The 22,221-nt window shown below is 39.4% G+C and overlaps 1 protein-coding gene across 7 annotated transcripts in view; it reads left to right on the top strand.

The window, feature by feature from the left end:
• Positions 1-22,221, top strand: part of Tlk2 (tousled like kinase 2) — a 91,817-nt gene that overhangs the window by 55,216 nt on the left and 14,380 nt on the right. For all 7 annotated transcript variants that reach the window (XM_060386556.1, XM_021645583.2, XM_060386555.1 and 4 more), the window contains 8 exons: positions 1,917-2,027; positions 2,445-2,581; positions 4,361-4,513; positions 7,159-7,225; positions 8,791-8,888; positions 10,784-10,865; positions 14,240-14,331; positions 20,681-20,770. In XM_060386556.1, coding sequence (XP_060242539.1) covers positions 1,917-2,027; positions 2,445-2,581; positions 4,361-4,513; positions 7,159-7,225; positions 8,791-8,888; positions 10,784-10,865; positions 14,240-14,331; positions 20,681-20,770 — 830 coding nt within the window. The remainder of the gene's footprint in view (positions 1-1,916; positions 2,028-2,444; positions 2,582-4,360; positions 4,514-7,158; positions 7,226-8,790; positions 8,889-10,783; positions 10,866-14,239; positions 14,332-20,680; positions 20,771-22,221) is intronic.

Below are 22,221 nucleotides of genomic sequence, written 5' to 3'. Positions count from 1 at the left end.
ATGGAGGACAGTGTTGGAGAGAGATCCAGATTGAGCTGGTGGAAAATGTGAAAAACTTAAACCTTAGCTTGCTTTCACTTCTTGGGCCTTTATCCTTCAGCATCATCTCCTGCCTACTCCATTTTCCTTTTTCCTACTAGATTCCCTGCTTGTCTTCTAGAGGTTGAACTCAGGGCCTCTTCTAGCTCCCTTTCTGCTGTTACAAAGCATTCTGACCAAAAACAACTAAAAGGATGAAAGAATGTATTTGACTTTACTCCCAGGTCAGTCTAGCATTGAGGGAAGTCAGGGCAGAGAGCAAAGGCAAAAACTTGAAGGAGAACCGTAAAGGAAATACTAATTGTAGGATGGCTCATTGGCACATGTGTAATTAGCTCTCTTATACAGTTCAGGACCATCTGCATAGGAAGGGTGGGTCCACAATGGTCTGGGTTTCATACATCAGAACAGTTACCCATAGACATGCCTATAGGCCAAGCTGATACAGGCAATTTATTTTTAAAAAGTTCTTATTTCCTTTCAGGCAGGCATAAGTTTATCATGAGTTCTCCCACTTCAGTGAGATGTTGGGTATTATTATAGTGAGTACTATTAGCCTTTCCCACCCTAGTGTGGACTCCTGGAAACTGTTAATATTAGAAACCACAACTTTAAATTGCCAGAGGCTGATTGTATTCATTTCTGCACAGACTTGTAAAGAACACTTACCTTACAGAAGTATATTAGATTTTATAGAGACATTCTTGGTCTTTTGCTTGTAGTTCTTCAATATGAATTAGATAGTCACACTTCACCCAAGTGCAGTTAGACTTTTCCTTTGATAACATGGTCTATAACGATTGTGCAGTAACAACTGACAGGAGTAAATATGCCTGGATAGAGAGTACATACGTTTGGAATGGGAAGCTGTTTTACACAGGCTGCTTTAAAACTGATCTGGCATGGCACACTCTTAACCTCTGCACTTCGGAAGCAGAGATAGGCAGATCTCTGTGAGTTCAAGGCCATCCTAGTCTGTAATAGTTTTATTACATCCTACACGGGGCACTCCTTTCTTTTAAGAAGAAAAGCAACAAAAGACGCTGGAGTGATGGCTCAGTCAGTGGTTAAGGACAATTGCTGTTCTTTCAGAAGACCCAGGTTTGCTTCTTAGCAACTATGTGATGGCTCACAAGCATCTGTAACTCCAGTCTAGGAAATCCAGTGCCCTCTTTCTGGTCTCAGCAGGATGCATGTGGTACACAGACTTACATGCAGGCAAAACACCCATACATGTTTTTTGGGTGGTTTGGTTTGGTTTGGGGTTGTGTTTTGTGTTTTGTTTTGTTTTAGGCTTATATCATTTAGATGATAAACAATAGGTTCTCCACCCCCACTCCAAGGAAGTAGTGTTATTTGGTAAGAGTAGAGATTTTTTTTTTTAATCAGCTGAGTGATAAATGCAGGAATTTCAAAGCCAGATATGGCTTTGGGTTAGTGGTTCTTCCCTGCTCTGTTATTTTAGGAACCTTGAGTTTTTCAAAGTATTGAGCCCATCCTGTAAGCTTCTGACCACAGCTAATTAACTGTGTATTTACATCCCCACATGCTTGAAGCAGGATCTCCTTATTTGTGCCTGGCTTCTCTGGGAAGAATCGCCTGTGAGAACTCACGCTCCTTCTCTCTTTAGAAATACACTGAGGGTATAGGCCCTCGGTAAGCACATGCGCAGCACACTTCCTCGGGTCTCGGATTGGCTCCATAGCACGCCAACAAACAACGCTTACTAGAGACGTTGAGAATGGTTAAAGGGGTGAAGTACTTCCTTTACAGAGACATCTTTACTGCAATAGGAATGATTTTTCTCTCTTCCCAGAAAGTACTTTCTACTAATCTATCTTCTTTAAAACTAATTTAAAAATATTTTCCCATTGAAGGCCAACTGTGATTTGAGACGGCAGATAGATGAACAGCAAAAGATGCTAGAGAAATACAAGGAACGATTAAATAGATGTGTCACCATGAGCAAGAAGCTCCTTATAGAAAAGGTTAGTGATAATGTAGCCTGAAGTCTCTATCCTAAGGTATTTTAATGTGTGTCATTGTGTAACATTTTCTTAACTGAGGTGAAAATACTGAAATGTAGAATTTCCGAGATTCTTATGGCTTGACAGCTAGAGTTTTTTCCTTGCATGTCCACCAGATCAAGACTCCCCAGGTAATAATATGGACATGCTGTCTGGCTGTTGATGGCTTTGAGAGTGCGGTGTTGACAGTTTGCCCTTTTGAGTTAACCCCCCCACACCCCCACATTTTTTTCTTTTCCCCTCCCTTCTCTTCTGTCCTTTCCATTTTTGAGATGGTATATGACTTATCAGCAGTATTTTCCTCGATATACTATAATTTTCAGTTTGTAAAAATTGCTATTTCATGTGTTATTCTTTGTTTTGGTCCTTTTGCTCCAGTCAAAGCAAGAGAAGATGGCGTGCAGAGATAAGAGCATGCAGGACCGCTTGCGGTTAGGCCACTTCACTACTGTCCGGCACGGAGCCTCTTTTACCGAGCAGTGGACAGATGGTTATGCTTTCCAAAACCTCATCAAGTAAGTGAACTGTCAGGGTTAAATGGAGAAATTTTAAATGTATTTGGATTGGTAAAGCTTTCTGTAATTATAGTTAAAAATATATATATTCTGTAATTATAGTTAAAAAAAAAATGTAGGATTGCTAGGCAGTGGTGGCGCATGCCCTTGGTACCAGCACTAAAGAGACAGAGGCAGGTAGGCAGATCTCTGAGTTCAAGGCCAGTCTGGGCTACAAATCAAATTCAGGACAGCCTAGTCTACATGGTGAAAACTCTTGTCTAAAAAAACAAAAGAGACAAACTTTGTGTGTGTGCATATGTGCGCAGGTGTGTGTGTGTGTCTCTTTTGGTGTTGTATATCTATAATGTTACCTTTATTTTGATTTGTTAGATCAGTTTTATCTAAGACTGGCAGATAGGTGGAGGCATATTTTTTTTATTAATTATTTATTTCCTGAGCTACAGATTGAAACTAGGGCCTCATATATGGTAGGCAAGCACTCTATCTTTGAGCTAAATCAGCTATATTTTTACTCAAGACACTCTCCAACTTTTGACCTTCAGATCACAGTTGGGACTTAGATTGTTTTTCCCATTTTTCTTTGTTGAAATAGATTGTTTAATATGAATTGGAGACTACGTTACTACTTTTGAGTAATAATGAATCAAAAATAATAGATTGACTCCTAAAAGTACAAATATTCATGCTATGTATAATAAATAATTATAATTGTCCTCTTAATTATACATTAGTAGTCATTGTTTTATAGATGAACCATCAACTTCAAGCTTAGTTAACTGTGTTTTTGCTTCATAAATATACCAAATATTTATGTATGTATGTGTGTGTATGCATGTATACATACATACATACATATGAAGAGGCAGTCACATCATAGACTATCCTGAAAGTAAAGCAGACTTGTGCATCGTACCAGGTCCCAGAAGTTCAGAGTAGCATCGTCTCTATGAGGCAGGCACGCCTGTGTAGCACTAAGGCTATCAAACCAAGGCATTCTCTCATATGACGCCTTGACCAAGTAGTGCAGTTTGTCTGTTCCACATTCATGAGCATGCGGTCAGAGCATATTGCTTCCCAAATCTCCAGTAGTGTAGTCTAAGCTATATAATGTGCTCAGACTGAATCTCAGGTAAGATAGTTGCCAATTAAGATTTATAGTGAGAGCCAGGCACACATCTGTATAATCCCAGCACTCGGAGGCAGAGGAAGGCGGATCTCTGTGAGTTTGAGGCCAGCCTGGTCTATAAAGTGAGTCCAAGGCTACACAGAGAAACCCTGTCTCGAAAACAAAAAACCAAACCCAAATAAAGATTTATAGTGAGATTGTCTTCCTAAAAAATCCTTAGTCAAACTTGAGTGCACTAGCCCACTGTACTGTATATAGTTTCAGCATTATGGTAATTGACAGAGTTAGGAATGTGTGGTCTGAGAGGGTGGCCGTTTCATACCAGCTTCTCCTAATTAAATGAAGATTTTATTTTTTCAGTGGGAAATCTGAAAAGTGGGAATCCGAAAATTATTCCTTTCAAGTCTATATGGGTATAACAGATATTTATCCACGTTCCCTCACCTTTAAGTCATATTAGTTCCTTAAAGTACATTTTCACTGATTATTTGCCTCTTACACCCTGAAGGCTGAGGACAAATCCCTGTTCCATGCAGGGTGCCTATTTTTCATGAAACCTGTCAGACGTGCAGGTGCAAAGTTGTGTTCATCCACAGCAATGACAGTTAAACTCTTTGCCTTCTTCTGTACCATATCTTTCGTATTTCTAGGCAACAGGAAAGGATAAATTCACAGAGAGAAGAGATAGAAAGACAACGGAAAATGTTAGCAAAACGGAAACCCCCTGCCATGGGCCAGGCCCCTCCAGCAACCAATGAGCAGAAACAACGGAAAAGCAAGACCAATGGAGCTGAAAATGAAACGTATGTTCTTGATGATATGATGAAATACCCATTATCTGCCTAATACAGGTTTCTTGTTGTATTTCCTGTGGAAATACCTATAAATTAAAGAGGTCCCTAGAGTTCAAAAGATTAATTTTCCAGACATGTTAATAGATTTGTTCAACTCATTAAAAGCTGTATGAAATACATTAGTTGATTTTCTTAGGCATGTTCTTTATTCAAAAAGTTTGAAATGAGACAAAAGTACTGTTACTTCTGGATAGCATATATTTTGCTTGCCTGTTCATAGTAAACATATCACTAATAATTTTTACTTATGTAGTTCTACATTAGGATAAATTAATATCATTTTATGGGTATTGGTATTATGGAGAATTTCTGGCTAATGTTTTAGAATGCTCTTTACTGTAGTTAACACAGACTTGGGGGTAGGCCAAGAGGGACTGGGGATGACTCCATGGTTAAGAGTACTGGCTGCTTTGGTAAAGGACCAGGGTTCTCTTCCTAGATCCCACATGGCAGCCAACAACTGTCTGTAGCTCTAGTTCCAGGGGCTCTGATCTGATGCCCTCTTCTTACTTCTGAGGGCACCAGATGTGTGCATGGTGCAGAGACACACATGCAGTTAAATACCCATACTTTACATTAAAAAAAAAATTTCAAAAGTAAGCCAACAAAAAAGTAGTTGTTTTAGGAAAAGAATACTTCAAGCCAGGCAGTGGTACATGCCTTTAATCCCAGAAGTTGGGAGGCAGAGGCAGGTAGATTTCTATGAGTTTAAAGCCAGTCTGGTTTATGAAGTGAGTTCCAGGACAGCTAGGGTTACACGGAGAAACCCTACCTCCAATCCTGCTTGCTTCCCCTTCCCCCCAAAAAAAGAAGAGTATTTTATAAGACAGTTCTTGATCTTATGAGAATTCCTTCACATCCTGTCCTTTTATCCCCATGTCCCTGCGTTCTGGAAACTTCAGGGAGACACTAGTACAGTGGTTCTCAGCCTATGGGCCATGACACCTTTGGGGTTGAAGGACCCTTTCACAAGGGTTGCCTAAGACCATCAAAACACAGATATTTATGTTACATTTGGTCACAGTAGCAAAATGACAGTTTTGAAGTAGCATCAAAAATAATTTTATGTTTAGGGGTCACTACAACATGAGGGACTGTATTAAAGGGTTGCAGCATTAGAAAGGTTGAGAAGCATTAATCTAGTTCTTTGAGGTGTGGTCAACTTTTTCTGTCAATCAGCAGTTATTACATAGCCATCCTACACAAGAGAAAAGATGTTACAGCCGCATTACAAGTTTAGGAGCTTCATCTTCTTTATTTCCTTTGAGAAAGATGCTCAACTCCAGTCCTCACCCCATGCAGATCCAGGGTGTTAGGAAATCTTACCTTGACATGTGCTTGGCAAGTCTGTGTTAGATGCTTATTTTATATCATGCCCTGTTCTGCACTGCAGATCTTAAAGGAAACAACCCTTGTTTTAGGAGTTCATAGTTTATACAGTGGAGATGAACACTCGAATAAGCCAAAATTCACATTAAGTATAATGGTAAAAGTGTCTGCAGAAGTTTGAGAAATACTTTTCTTCATCTAACAGTACTTAAAACTGGAATATTTTCTGTCAGAAACTCCAAGCATCATATTTGAAAGATTCTGTAGACAACCCAAGTCATTGTTTTCTTTCATAAGTGCTATAGCTATATGCAGAGAGGTCTATCCTCCAGTACTACTTGAAAATTACTTAATACTGCTGCTTGAAACCGTTGATAAAAGAAGTTATGGAGTTTTTGTGCACTCATACTATGAATACACACCGTAGAACAGTAATTAGAATTTAGTCCAGACTAACAGTGTGTTCATGAGTGGTTACCATCTGGAGTCTTGTGTAAAGTCCGAGCTGGAAGGCTTTCAGTTCACTTTTTAATTACAGTGTCTGTGACTTGGCTCTTTCCTGCGACCAGAAGCCAGAAACAGGCCTCTAGAGTGAGTCACATTATCTATCCCTTCCTGGTATGGAACCTGTTAAAGGCGTAGAGAGTTCTTCCCTCCCTTAGCTATTTTTCCCCTCCCCTTTTCACTGGAATGAAATGGAGTAACATAAGCAGGTATTTCTGAAGCTGTGGACTAATTGCAACAACTCTAGTGGATGTGTTGTTACTTTTTACTCCTGTATTTTCTTTTAGTTTAACCTCGGAGGCTGTTTTGTAGCCCTTTATGCTAGAATGGATAGTTGTATCTGCATTTTCCTAGGAATGTAGGATACATGTAAATAGTGAAACTTAAACCTGGGAAGGAGATGAAGGTAGAAATGGAGTACATTGACATCTTTTTTATTCTTAGGATAGAAGGATGTGTGCTTGGAGTTAAGACTGAGTGCTTGTCCAGCAAGTCAGCCTTTCTTCAGTGCCCTTTTCACAATCTGTTAAATAGTTACAACATTTTCTTGGATAGGTATTATGGCTCGTGTAACGTCACTAAACATTTAGTAAATAATGTAAAAATATAGCTTACATGCTTTTCTTTCATTTCAAATTTTGGGTTTTGAGGCTTTACATCTCATCTGAAATTACTAGTTTCCTTTTGATCAGAGGACTTCAAAAATACCCTGGCGTTTACTTCATGTAATTTACTGAAAAAATGCTGCCATTGTTTTTCAGGTTAACCTTAGCAGAATACCATGAACAAGAGGAAATCTTCAAACTTAGATTAGGTCATCTTAAAAAAGTAAGTATAAGGGGAAAATCTTGTTCAAGAAATATAATTTCCACTTTACGTTTGAAACAAATGATTTGGCCATTTGGACAAATAATTGTAGCTTTGTATGCTGCAGGAATTCTGTTTTGCTACTGTCACTGTCGTGTCTTACAGTCTCATCGTAGTACTTTGATTTTCAAGTCAGTGCAAGCCATTAAGTGAGAGTATGTTTTACCCCAGTGACCTCAGTAGAAAATGTGTCTGTTTTATAGAGCTGTCCAAGTGACTATCCTAGTTAAAAATACAGGACTAATATGTCTGAAATTGCTGATAAGACTCCGTGATACTAGCAGGGTACATCAAGACAGGGTGGGTGGCTGTCCTGGAACTCACTCTGTGTACCAGGTTGGCCTTGAACTCATGGAGATCAGCCTGCCTATGCCTCCTAGGTGCTGGGATTATTCTGGCATGCAGATAGAACACTCATATACATAAAATAAACAAATCTTTAAAAAATACTGTGTACCATGCCTAACCTTTATTAGCATTTCTTATTTTTTTGCCTAAAATAACCAAAGAGAATATATTGTATCATTCACATTCTAACACCTAAAAGAATTTGTTGGTGATACTCACTGAGATTTTTTTTTCTTTTTTTTTTTTTTTTTCTTTCTTTCCTTTTTTTTTTTTAATCTGAGAGTCAGGAACATGGTGTGTGTTGTTGAGATAGTTTTGTTACGTAGCCCTGGCTGGCCTTGACTCAGGATCCTTCTCACTCAGCTTCCTAAATACCGGGATTAAAGGAATATGACAGTGTACCGTGTTTATCATTTTCATTTGTGTGGTATGGGGTGGGTTGGTTGGTTGTTTTGGTTTTTGGAGACGGAGTTTCTCTGTGGCCTTAGCTATCCTGGACTCACTCTGTAGACTAGGCTGGCATCAAACTCACAGAGAGCCAACTGCCTTTACCTCCCAGAGTGCTGAGAGTACAGGTGGGAGCCACCACGCCCACCTATGAGGTGGTGGAGTTTTATAGAGGACCTGAGTTTAGTTCCTACCATATGTGGCCACTCATGACTGCCTGTAAGCTCCGCTCCAAGGATCTGACAGGCTCCTGACATCCTCGTTTGTCCTGTACTATCACCTGTGCACATAGGGCATGCACGTGGACAGAGACAGACACACATACACGTTAGTAAAAATCAAAAAATTATAAAATTTCAGCACTCCAGACATGACTGGTGAACGCTATTCATGATGATGATAGCCAACATTAGTTCTCAGCATTCATAGATCTCAGATGTTAAATTAGTGAAATTTAAGGTACCAAGTATAATCTATACCAAAAGAAGAGAACCAAACGACAGACCAGAATTTCGTAAGGTTTTTGCAAGCCTTATGTGTATCCATAAAATATTCCTGGAATGTTATCAAAGGTTATGTCTGAGGAATGGATAATGGAATAGCAGATTGACTAATCTTTTCAATGCAAAATATGTAGTCTGCTAGTTTTTTACAAGTGAAATAGATGTCATTATTTTTACATGAAAAGGTAAAATTCACTGGATGCTGAACTGTTCTTTTTCCCTTTTCAGGAGGAAGCAGAAATCCAGGCAGAGCTGGAAAGGCTAGAAAGGGTTAGAAATCTACATATCAGGGAATTAAAAAGGATACATAATGAAGATAATTCACAGTAAGCAACTTGGGGTATAATGGGCTATAGATTGCTGAATATTTTATGACATGTATGGTTTAGAACAATGTTTTTACTTATAAATTTGCCAAATGAGTCTAAAGTATATTTAGTTCCTTTTTAGGATATATAATTTTATGAACTTTATTAAAATCATGAAAAATTTGATCTTCTTTGAACTTTATAAAATTCATGAAAATTTTTGATCTTCTTTGTATTAGAAAGGAAGTTTATATATGTGTCCGTACAGCATTTTACACGCATAGAGTTTACTAAAGCAGTACTGCTTGGCAGCTGTACAGCTGGGTAGATGGCCTATGCTGTATATAGGGACATATGTATGGGGCCTTGGGAAATGGAAACAATTGGCCACAGTGTAATGCTGTAGAAAGGATATTAGGTGAGGTCACATCCATTTTCTGAGTAGGTAAGACTAATAAAACTCTTAAATTACCAAATTAATTATAGATTTATACTCGCCTTTGTTTATATTCCATTTATATGACTAAAATTATGGGAAAGTAGCTTACAAGTGGGAAATGGTTTTTATTACTGATTAGTTCTTTCCCCATGTATTTGTGAGGCTGTAACTTTTTTTTTTCATGTAGCTGCAGCGTATCTTTGTTTGACCAGTGTGAGCCATGGACTATTACTCTGCCAAGTGCAAGGTGCCAGCACTGAGTATTTGCTGAGAGCTTTGTGTATTAGGAAGGATATGTCCTTTGAGCTCACACTTAATCCTCAGGACAACCCCATAATTTTGTAACACATCAATCAGGAAACAAGTTGAGAGAAATAAAGTTAATTTGAACAGGAGCTCAAATGAAGAGTCAAATTTAGATTTACTTAATTTAAATCTTCATGTAATAATATTTCTTCTCTCCCATAGGCACACTTAAATTGAAAATAAAGGAATTTCAGGATTAATAGGGAAACTCTTTAAGTTTTTTTTTGTTTGTTTGTTTGTTTGTTTTAAGTACGGGGTTGAAATGTAAGGCATCATGCATATGAAACATGCTTGCAAGCTATATCACTAGCTGTCTTTATGCTTTAGGTTTTGAAAATAGGAGCTTACTATCTAGCCCTGGCTGGCTTGAGCTTTTTCATTCTTTTGGTCTGCCTCCAGAGTCTGGGATTATGTTGCATGCAGTACAGGAAGAATCTCTTTTGGGAATACTTTGAATCCTAGACTTAGATTTAACCTAATGAGAGAAAAACGAATTGGATTTGTTAGCACAGACCAATATGTATTCCAAGCATTTCGGAGGCTAAAGCCAGAGTATAATAAAAACCCTGTCTCAAAGACAATAAAGGAGGCTATGATGGTGCACGCCGGTTAACCCAGGCCAGAGTAAGCCCTGTCTCAAAAAAAACTCATTAGACGTGTGGTGCACACTGCCTTAATCCAGCATTCAGGAGCTGGAGGCAAGTGGATCTCTGTGAGTTTGAAGCCAGCTTGGCCTACATAGTAAGTTCCAGGCCAGCCAGAACTACATAGTAATACCCTGGAGAGAGGGAGGGAGGGAGGGAGGGAGGAAAAGGAAGAGGGAGAGAGATATTCATGTAGAACACATGAAGTGCTTTATTTTGAAGGTAATATAGTTTTAAAATAATGAAAAAAAGGAGGGAGATCAAAAATGGCCACAAGTTTAGATGTGGCTGCTAAGACTAGAATCAGTATCTGGCTTTACTAGCTATTACTGCTAATTATTATTATGCTGTTTCTTTGAGCTGTCTAACTTGGTGCCCATAGTTTACTACTATATTGGTGTCAGTTGTCAAACTCTCAGCAGTGGCTGCAACGAAGCATTTATTCTTGGAGCTATTATAGACATGTTGGAAGATGGAAGACTATAGTCTTTGACCTCAGGATGTTACGTATTCCATTTTCACAGATTTAAGGATCATCCAACGCTAAATGACAGATATTTGTTGTTACATCTTTTGGGTAGAGGAGGTTTCAGTGAAGTTTACAAGGTAAGTAGAAACAACTGGGTACAAAGAGAGGCTTATGCCAATTTGTAGAAATGTTCAATATTGAGAACTATGAGTTGATATCTGTAGGTTTAAATGCAAAAGCTTTATGAACTAAGATAATGAAGAAAATTGCTCCCAATAAATTTAATGTGACCACAAAGATATATTTCCTGTGGGTTTTTTTTTTTTTTGGTGGGCTTAAGGCAAGATCTCTCTTTAAAGCCCAGGCTGGCTCATAACTCCTGTAGTTCTTCACATTCACAGCACTGCTCCTCAGTCTCCTGAGACTTGTAAGTCTAGGTGTGAGCTACTATGCCTGCCCTTTACTGTTTTTCAACTAGAAAACTTAGGTAAAATGGTAAGAGGAAGCAGTATTATAAATTATGTTGACTTTTATTCTGGTTCTGTTCTTCCCAGTTCATTCATAGTCACAGAATCACAGAATGAGTAGTATGTATTAACTTTAGTATTAGAATTTTTAGACAAACTATGTTAAATTATGTCTTTAGAATTTTTTTGGAAATTTTGTGTGTGTAGATGTGTGTAGATGTTTGTGGTGTTCAAAAGGCTACTTGAGTAGCTTCTCTTCTACCATACGAATCTCCAAGATTGAATTCAGGTTGTCTGGATTGGTGGTAAACACCTTTACCTCCTGAGCCATCTTGTTGACTCCAAATTGTTTTTTATATGGAAGCCAGCTTTCTCTTCTGGAGAAGTCTTACCCAAAGTGCTGAGTAGCACTGCATTTTTAAAAGGCTGTCTTCAGTAGTGCTTTCTCTGGACCACTGGACCACTTGATGTCCACAGGAAGGGGAGTCGGCCAGGTTTAAATGTATCAACAACTCCACATTGTATTCACTAACGTTTTTTTGGTTTGTTTTTACACAACTGGTTATACAATGCAAAGTTGATTTATTATGTAATCTTAACTGTGTAGTTGCGGAATCCTGTTTTCTAAGGTATAGAGATGTGGCCTCTGCTGTTACAATTTTTATTTATTCAAAAATAAATAATTAAGTCTGCTGAGTAAAACATACGCCTTTGTTTCAAGTAGAAGTAATAAAAACTGTATGTTTTTCCTTCTTTGTGCAGTTCTGGGGTTTAAGCCTATGGCCTTCCTTGGATGTCACTGGGCTATCCTCAGACTGTTTTCCCTTTAAAATGTGAACTTTTTTTTCTTTACTTAGAAAATATTTTTTAATTTTATGTGTCTGAGTGCTTTACAAGCATGTACATAATGTGTGTGCAGTACCTGCAGAGGCCGGAAGAGGATGTCAGGCCCCTTAGGACTCGAGTTACAGATGGTTGTGAGCTACCCTGTGGGTGGTGGCTATCAAACCTGGGTTCTCTGCAAGAGCTTCTTGAATATTAATTTTTATTATATGTTTATTGGTTTTTCGAGCCCAGATTAGCCTTGAACTTGCAGTCTCCTTACCTTGGCCTCCTGAGTGTTGAGATTACAGGTGTGTACACTAGAACCAGCTTAAATGTTAGGTTTTTATTGTGATGCTATATTTGTACACAATTTACCTTTTTAACTTTTTTGGGTTTTTTTGGTCTTGTTTTTAAGATGTAGCCTGTAGCCCAGGCTGGCTATAAATTCATAGTGCAATTAAAGCTGGCCCCAGCTCTTGGCAGTTTCCTGCCTCTGCCTTCCAATCTACTGCCACATGTGACTACTTCAGTCATAAACCACTGTGTATACTGATTGTACCTTTAGAGCAGTGCTGATTTAATTCTAGTATATTATTCATACTTATTCGTACTTTTAAAGTCTGTGCCGGCAAGTCTGACTGACAGAATCATGGTTACTTTTTGTTTGCTAGTAACATAGTTGAGCTATGATGACATAGTTTTATCCTAGCTTCTTAAAAAGAGTTGTGATCAAGCATTCGTTGTTAGCTTGTTGAAAGTTTTGTGTATCTGATCTGACTTATTCAAATCACCTGTGTAGTAATCATTTTGGAAGGAAAATTTTCTCATTTATTTATTTATTTATTTATTTATTTATTTATTTATTTTTTAATTTTAAGCAAACCTTAAAAAGCAGTCATTGGGGGCTGGAGAGAAGGCTTGGAACTTAAGAGAGCATCTTCTGTTGGCTGCTCTTCTAGAGGTCCTAAGTTCAATTCCCAGCAACCACATGGTGGCTCATAACCATCTATTATGAGATCTGGTGCCCTCTTCTGGCATGCGAGCAGAATCAGAATACTATATACATAATAAACAAACAAACAAATATTTAAAAAAAAAAAAAACACTCGTTGCCTTGACCTATGCCTGTTACTAGGCCTGAGGCTTTTCTATCCTTGTCAAGGGGCCACGCTAACCTCTCTTTTTAAACATTCTTCTCTTACAGACAAATTCTATTCACATTTTTCCACCCCTTTTGTTGCCTTTGGTAAGGGTTAGTACTCTCACAGGCTGGGTGCAATATAATCCAGTTTTTAATACCTTGAGACAGTCTTCTAGAGTAAAGCCATGATGGTATATGCTTTAGGATGTAAGAAAAGTTGTTTCTATCCTGTGAAGCAGGTTTTCTTCTATAAACTATACCCATTTTGCTTTAACATGACTAAGTCCCTTGTTTCATAAATAGGCCCCCGGACATTGCTTTTCTGGAGAAAAAGTGGTGGAACAATGATCACCTGTTCTATGAGGGCATGCTGTGCACCCGTGTCTGTGCTCGTTTGTGGGAACTGGCAGAGCAGCGCTGCTTGCCCAATGCTTGGGCCCGCTGGCATTGGCTCTTCAGGAAAGCCCATCCCTGTATGCTACTGCCGGGTTTCAGTACACTGATGTGGCACCAGATATGAGTCTGAGCTCTTTTGATTTTGTTTTGCTTCTATTTCTGTTTTTATTTTTGTAAACACAACACACTGAATTATGGAATACTTTGTGAATGGTTGCACCAGTGACTGTATCCAGCGGGGTTGTTTTCTGTAGGAAGTAGTCAGTGTGTGTCCCAGGACTTCAAAAGGAGGGAGACAGAGTTGATGTAGTGAGTTCCCCAGGCCAGCTGAGGGATGAGAGAGAAGCTCAGGGAGAAAGGTCCTAGATGTGGAGGGATGATGTCCAGAGCGAGCATTGTTGGGAAGAAGCACAAGAGCTTGAGCTGGCTTTCTGCCTGTGGTATTTGCTTGAGTTTGTTTTCTAAATCCCATGGTGCCAGTGTGTCTAGAAACTTCTAAATTATCTAATCACAAGTTTCAAGAAGATGCTTGCAACATTGGAGCAAGTATATGATGTGTTGTTATTTGCTGCTGCTTTCATTTAATAATGTATTTTGGACTTTGTGTTGATCAGTTAAATAGAAGCTTCAAGTGTGTTCCCTGTAATTCTTATATGTAGAATATAATTTATTTTTTTTATAGGCATTTGATCTAACAGAGCAAAGATACGTAGCTGTGAAAATTCACCAGTTAAACAAAAACTGGAGAGATGAAAAAAAAGAGAATTACCACAAGTAAGTGATGCTAAAGTGTCTGATTTTTCCACACACATTAAAGACAACTATGGTTTGTGCATTGTGAAAGAGCTTGGGATGAGTTATTGTTGGTTTTCTTTAATCTTCCTAACTGTCTCAGCAAAGCGAGTATATTCCATGTCTTACGGAAAACTTAATTACAGAACCTGAGACCATTAAAAGCCTAATTTAAAATACAGCTATCCCTCGGTAGGAAGCTCGTGCTTCTAAATCCCTTTTTCTTGTCTCTAAACAAGACAGCTACAGTGAACAAGTACTATCCCAGAAACTATTATTTGTCCTTTGAAACTCAGTGAGAATGCTCTTAGTAGTCTGGGCAGGAGACAGTGGGACTGGAAGGATGGAGTCCTAGTGTGACTCAGTGGGGCATGCTTGACTTGAGTCTCTCAGTACTGTGTTCTTTCTTCCCCTGGCCTGTCATATTTGCCTGTCTCAGAATTCTGTGATTGTAGAACACTACTTCCTGTGGTAGCCTCTCTTGAGAATGCCAGTAAAGTGGCAGCCCTTCTCTGTCCTTTGGATTGGGGGCTAAGGGGGTGTGGTTTCCTTAGAATGAATTGTTACTACATATGCAGCTGTGGATTGTCTTTGTTCCACTAATGTCAGGTTTTGCTGTTTTCCCTTCTGAGCTTCCAAACACTGGAGTTCATGGATGTGGCATTTGCTTTGGGAGCTCCAGACTTAATTTGCTATTAGGTTCCCCCCTGAGCAGTTTTGTCTGCTTGTGGTAGATATAAATATTGAATGAGGCAAGTCCTGTTCCTAAAAGGAGGAGACAAACCCCTTTTGACAGTAACATGCTTCTGGTAAGAGAGATGTCCTTGGCCTTGTTTTTTTTCTTTTTGTTGTTGCTTGTTTGTTTTGTTTTGTCTCCTTTTTATTTCTCTTAAGATTTTGGAGGAGAAAAAGTAGTAGGGAATTGAAGAAGCATTTTAGTTAACTTCTAAGTCTTAAGAGGAAAATCAAATATTTCCTCAACTAACAGTTCTTCATACCTGGAATGGGTAAGTGTTGTTTTAGACCTATTATACATCAGGGACCTGCAAAGTCTTTCTGATCCATACTGATTGGTCACAGAACTCAGCACTGCATGAGAGAAACAGGTTTAGGCAAAGGTAGGACAAGGGATGATAAATGCCTTGTGCAGAGCTCTCTGTGTACCCAAGCTCCTGTGGCAAGCAGCTGCAGTCCAGATGCTCCTGAGGAGTCACATAGATTATTAAAAGTGCATTCCAGTCACTTGACATTGGGGATAAATGGCATGCAGCAGTGAATGCCAGGGACACTTCAGAGAAGGAGACCACATGTTCTGATCAGCTAGAAATGAAAATTGTTCTTGTATTGAGACTTGTAAGAATGGTAAAGGGGTTGAACCAGGACATGCATCTCTTTACAGATACTCTATAGATATCCTTGGAGTGTGTTCTGTGGCTTAACTGCATTTGCTACTATAAGATAGTTGTTTCTAGGGATGAAGTATGGTCAGCCTTGAAAACGTAATTTTTGTGCTGGGACTTGTACATTTTTTTCCAAGTCATAGACTCAGATCTAGCTTTAGCCTTACCTTAAGAGAACTGGAATATTGGATACCAGAGTGACTGCAGATGGTCAGTCAGGTCGTCTGGCCTTTTGAAGTGGTTAAAGCTGGGTACTGGTCCCTCCTTGACATATTTGGCAAGCAGTTTGAGCCTCAGTAGTTATTATGGATTGAAGTGTTCTGTTTGAATTTTAGTTTTACTTCTTTGAGACAGAGTCTCATGGCATAGACTAAGCTGGCCTTCAATTGAAAGCAATTCTCTTGCCTCTGTCTCCTCTAAGTGGTAGGACTGCAGACATGTGCTACCATGCCCAGCCAAGTGGTTGTCTTTCTCTCCTCTGTACTGGAATCAGATCAAGTGAGGGGCTGTAGAGATAGCTCAGTAGTTAAGAGCACTGTCTCTTCCAGAGATTCTGAGTTCAGTCCAAGCACCACATTGGGTGGCTTTTAGTCATCTATAACTCAAGTTCCAAGGCATTTGACACTTTCTTCTATCCTTCATGGATTTGAGAGCACGCGCGCGCGCGCACCCACACTCACCCACACACACACCCACACACACGGCACCATCCTGCCCCTCCCATAGACTTACATTCATAAATATAAATAAAAATAAATCCAAGAGAAAGGGATACACTGACACATACTCCCTCCCTTGTCTACACTGCTCTTCTAACTAGAACTATGTGTGGTTGGTACCTTCTCACTGTTTCCTTCTCCGGAGGAATAGTGACACCTGAGATTATCTGTAGAGCCCTCTGTCGGGGGCCATTTCTCAGTCAACATATTGAGGAAGGGGTGTCCTTATGACCTCCAGTCTTGCTTGAGAGGAAATCGTCAACACTCCCACCCTTGACTTTCAGTGATAAGAAATCCTGCTTTAAACTTTATGCTATAACTAATGCTAAGTTGGGTCTCATCAGTTAAGAGCACTTGTTGCTCTTGCAGAGGACCTGGGTTCAGTTCTCAACACCCACATGGTGCTTATTAACCATTGGTAACTCCAGTTCAATACGTAAATCTACCTTTTAAAAAATGGTGAATTGGTTAAGTGCCATTAACATCTCTGAACTTGACTTAGGTTGAGTCCATAATAGAGTTTAAAGAGTACTTTGATGATTTAGCCTTAGACTAACAGTGTAAGGGATTATGTTTCCGTGTTAGTAACAGTGCCCTGCCTAGTAAGCTCTTTTAAATATTTTTTTTTTCCGGGGGCTGGAGAGATGGCTCAGTGGTTAAGAGAACCAGCTGCTCTTCCAGAGGGCTCAGGTTCAATCCCCAGTACCCACATGGAAGCTCACAACTGTCTGTAACAGTTCCAGGGGATCCCACACCAATACAAATAAAATAAAAAATAAATAAAAATTTAAATAAATCATTTTTTTTCCATTTGGGAAATATTTCCCACTTTTCTTTAGCTAAGAAAAATCTTAAATCAAATATTCTTGTTTTGTTCAATTTTGAATTATATTCCTGTTTTCCTTTTTTGAAGTGAGAGAGGAGCATTGAGACAGGATGTTATGTAGTCCAGGCTGGTGTTTCACTAGATATGTAACTGATGATGACCTTCTATCTCCTGCCTACACCTCCCATGTAGGATTATAAGTGTGCACCATCACACCCAATTCTTTTCCTTCTTTTATAAGCAAAATGTAAACTTGGTATATTACTCTTGCAGTATGAAAATGACAGACTACTGGATTTCTTTCATTTGTGTAAGGAGTGGGTTGAGATGGAGCTGGGATGTGTGGTGTGTGTGTGTGTGTGTGTATGCACAGGTATATGTACATATTCATGTGGAAGCTAGCAGTCTTCTCAGTCACTACATGAGGGTTTTTGGTTTTGTTAATTTTTTTAAATGATTATGCAGGTTTACATGCATGCACATATTTAGCGGCACACATATGAAATATCAGAAAGCAGTCTTTGGGAGTCATTTCCCTCCAACCATATACACTCCAGTGACAGCAGCCTGTGAGCATGGCAGGGGCTGTTTTGGTGCTGTTTTAGGTGCTGCTGTAGTTGGTTAGGACTTCAGTGTATTTTGTTTGATACAGGATCTCATTCTGGAGCCCAGCTGACCTTGAACTCATGCCATTCCTCCTATCTCAGCCTTCTAAGTACTGTTATTATGGGATGTGCTACCACACTTGGCTTAGATAATAAAGACTTTGAATGACACTTTTCTTAACTTTCTCTGCCACTCATTTCCTTTGATTTCTATACATTTATGAAGAAATTATGAAATGCGCAAAGTGAAAGAGTTACTTAAAAGGGCATGTAATTTATAGTCTTAAAGTATGCTTAACCAGAAATGACTTGAACAGCGATCTCTTTAAGGCTCTAGATTTGTAAGTTTTTTTCTTTTTTTAATCAGCATTTTATTTTGCCAAAGATGTGGACCTATCATTTCTGTATAGGAAGACGTAGTGATGATGAAATGAAGCATTAGAAGCAACAGTGGAACCAAAGTAGCATCTTGACATTAACCCCAAAGTTTCCATTAGTGAGAACCTTTTATAATTATTTGGAGGTTTCTGTTCCTCCCTTTTTTTCCCAGTTTATTTTATTTGTTTGGTTGTTTTTTTTTTTTGTTTGTTTGGTTGTTTTTTTGTTTTTTTTTTTTTTTTGAGACAGCCCTGGCTGTCCTTTGTAGACCAGGCTGGTCCCTAACTCACCATGATCCACCTGACTCTGTCTTCCTGAACACTGGGATTAAAGGTGCGCACTACCATTCCTGGCTTTATATGTATTTTTTTTTGGTATATTGAAACATACCAGGTTCAGAAACCATCACTTTTGTTGTTGTTTGTCTGAGACAGGGTTTCTCTGTGTAACAGAGCCCTGGCTATTCTGGAATCCTTTTGTAGGCCAGGCCGGCCTCAAACTTAACAGAGATCACCTGCCTCTGCCTCCCGGAGTGCTGGGATTAAAGGTGTGCACCACCGCACCCAGCTGGAAACCATCACTTTTTTTTCCCATTTATTTTATAGGACATTTCTGACTTCTGCCTTAAACAAAACATTTCAAGGTGCTAAATTACTTTAAGTAGTTTCTAGTTACTGTCTGTAACTAGGAACCACTTTTAAAACCATTTAAAACGTAAATGTATGTGTGTGTCAGTCTGTGCATGCTTGTGCACTTCATATGGTGTGTGCAGGTGTTTTTGTATGTATAGATGTATGTGCATGTGTGTGAGCCTACATGTGAAGACTAGAGGACAACGTCATATGTTCCAGGAGCCATCACCATAGTTTTTTTGAGATAAGGTCTCTTATCTGATCTCAAACTCACTAGTTAGGCTAGGCTAACCAGAGAGCCCGAGGAATCCACCTGTCTCTGCTTCCCCAGCACTGGGATCATAACCATGTGCCACCACACCCACCTGTTCCGAGCTCAGGCCCGTGTTACTCGAGCGGCAAGTAATGTGTTGACTAAGCCATCTCCCCAGGCCCCTGTTCTTGCAAAAATTGTTATGTGGCTGATACATATCTTGCATATTATATATAAAACAGTTTGCTCATAGGTTTATTATTTTAAACTAGAAAGGTACAAGTCAAAGAACAACTCGTGGGAGTCGGTTCTCTCCGTCCACTGTGTGGGTCTCAGGATAGGAATTCAGGTTATCAGGTTTGGCAGCAAGAACCTTACCTGCAGAGCATCTTGTGGCCTCAAAAACATTTTTGGTTTTTGTTTTGTTTCATTTTTAAGTGAAGCCGTTTGTGGTGGTGCATGCTTATAATTGCAACACTTAGTAGACAGAGGCAGGAGGATTGCCACAGGTTGCGGTCATACTGGTCTATATAATGAGTTTCAGGCCACTGAGGGCCATAGTGAAACCTTGTCTCAGAAAACCAAAATTAGTATTATGGTCATTATGAGTATGTACAGAGGATTTGTTCAAGGGCTTCCACAGATAACAGAAATTTCAGATAGCATATGCAAAATGATATCATATGCTTCAACATAAATACTGTATAAAATACTGGAAAGTCTTTATATGTCTAGTACAAGTACATTAGTAAAACTTAAAACCAAAAATAAAATGATTACCACTTGATTTATCATTTAACCCACTAACTCAAGTAGTTTACAAACTTAATTTGACCCCAGAATACAGGTAAGAAGTACCTTGGTGGTTGTGGTGGTAGTGGTGTGTGTGTGTGTGTGTTTGTGTGTGTGTGTGTGTGTGTGTGTGTGTGTGTGTGAGACTTCGTGAGCATGTTGAGGTCTTAAGCTGATGTCAATAATCATCCTCCATTACTCTTTCACTTTATTTTATGAGAGAGGGTCTCAGTCACACCCAGAGCTTGTGATCTGGCTATTGTTGTAGCCAGCTTGCTCTGGGGGTTCTAGATCTATGTTCATCTTCTGAAGCTGGTATGCAGGTGGCCTGCCACGCCCACCCAGCATTTACAAAGGTGCTGGGGTCCATATTCTGATCCTGGTGCTTACATAGCAAGCAAGCACTTCGCCAGTAAGCCGTCTCCTCATTCCCCCAAGACTGTAATCGTTAGTATGGGGAATTAATGTAAAAGGGGTATGGTTGCTACAGATGGGTCTTGAAAGAAATTGGCATCCATTCATTTAAGAAGTATTTGAGCACCTACTATTTTGTCAGTGGCTAGATGTAAACATTAGAGAAAATAGAATGAAGAAAGTAATGAGATGACCAGATGGATCGAAACAGAACAAATGAATGAATGTGTGAAAATGGGAAATGGTAGAGGAGTTAGTTGAGCTCTAAAAAGCAGGCCAAGTGTGCTCTTATGTTTTCATTCTGTTGTGCAGGCATGCATGTAGGGAGTACCGGATTCACAAAGAACTGGACCATCCCAGAATAGTGAAGCTGTATGATTACTTTTCACTGGACACTGACTCGTAAGTTCTACGCCATTTTTACTTTACCTTATTTTCTTGGCTTATTGAATACTCATGGAATGGAGCTTAAATCTGAGCCCAGGAAGTACTCTCTAAATGAACTAAATTTATTAACAGGCAAATAATCATACACAGTGCAAATTTGGGTCAACCAGCCATCCCTTAACTAAAGGACAAGGGCACTTGTATACTAGTAAATATTTTACAAATGGCTTGATGGAGAGGAATAAGGTGATTGTGAATATCTATGGCATAAATAGTTCTATTATGTCAAATTTTGAGGGACTAACTTAAAAAATAGACAAAAATAAATTACAAAAATATTGTAATTTATATATTGTATGATTCACCTATGTAAAGTACACAATTGAGTGGGTTTTCATGTATGTCATAGATAAACACAGCCATTGTTCAAGATCATTTTAGGACACATAGTCTCAGAAGAAACCTGTCCCTTCTCCGTTTTATTCTCCCCCTGTTCAGGCAGACATCACTGTCTGACACCTTTAGACACCCTGTTGCTTTACAGGCGGAGTCCTGGGGTATGTGGTTCTTGTAACTGGCTTCTTTCAGTTAGCACAGTGCTTATCCAGGTTCATGCTTGTTGTCCTATGTGTCTGTAATTCATCCCCTCTCACAGCCACATTCCATTCTGTTGAAGGGATTCAGCACACTTTGCTTAGTCTTACAACTAGTTACCTAACCAGCTCACAGAACTCCTGAAAATGTAGCCGTCAGTCCTTAGGGATTGGTTCAGTGGTGCTGACATGCCACCAGCAGCCCTAGTGAGTGTAAACTGTTGAAGAGAACCTCTGCCCCACTATAGAAACTGATGATCCCAGTGAACCTTAAGTATAGCAGTGTCTCGTTACCCTCAAACAGGAGGATTAATGTGTCACAAATAAAGATAGCCCAGTGCTGCAGGTTGGAATGCAGGTTCACAGGTAGTAGGATTTTAGAATTGGGATGGATCTTCGGGTTCAGCCTTCTTGTTGTGTAGACCGAGTCTTGAATATCAGAAAAATGAAATTACTTGTATGCGATCTTTGGCACTCTTGACAACCCTGTATGTAGCAATAGGTATAGGTCAGTAAGCTGCAGAGCCTTTGGGTTTCCTCAAGGTTTAGGCATATTTCAGCACGTGGAGACTCTTTGTTGCAGTTAGGCCTGAGTTAGGAGAACGTGAGCTACCTTAGGTCTGGCCTGCAGATGCCCCCTCAGCCGCCTAAGGTGACGTCCAGGGGTTTTGGTCTATCCGCCTAGCAGCTCTCTTTGACAACCAGCCTCTATGGAGACATAGATCCCAGAAAAATTTTGTGTTCCCTATGGAAGTACAGCTTGTCTCTTCTCCTATGTGCTCGAAACTTTTTCCTTTTCATTAAGGAGCCCTTGCATCAAGTTTACTTATGTGTGTTGTGAGTAGGGCTTGGAAAAGTGATGCGTGTAGACAC

This window comes from Meriones unguiculatus, chromosome 7, assembly GCF_030254825.1.
Source record: "Meriones unguiculatus strain TT.TT164.6M chromosome 7, Bangor_MerUng_6.1, whole genome shotgun sequence".
Lineage (NCBI taxonomy): Eukaryota > Metazoa > Chordata > Mammalia > Rodentia > Muridae > Meriones > Meriones unguiculatus.
This window is presented reverse-complemented; position numbering and strand designations above follow the sequence as displayed.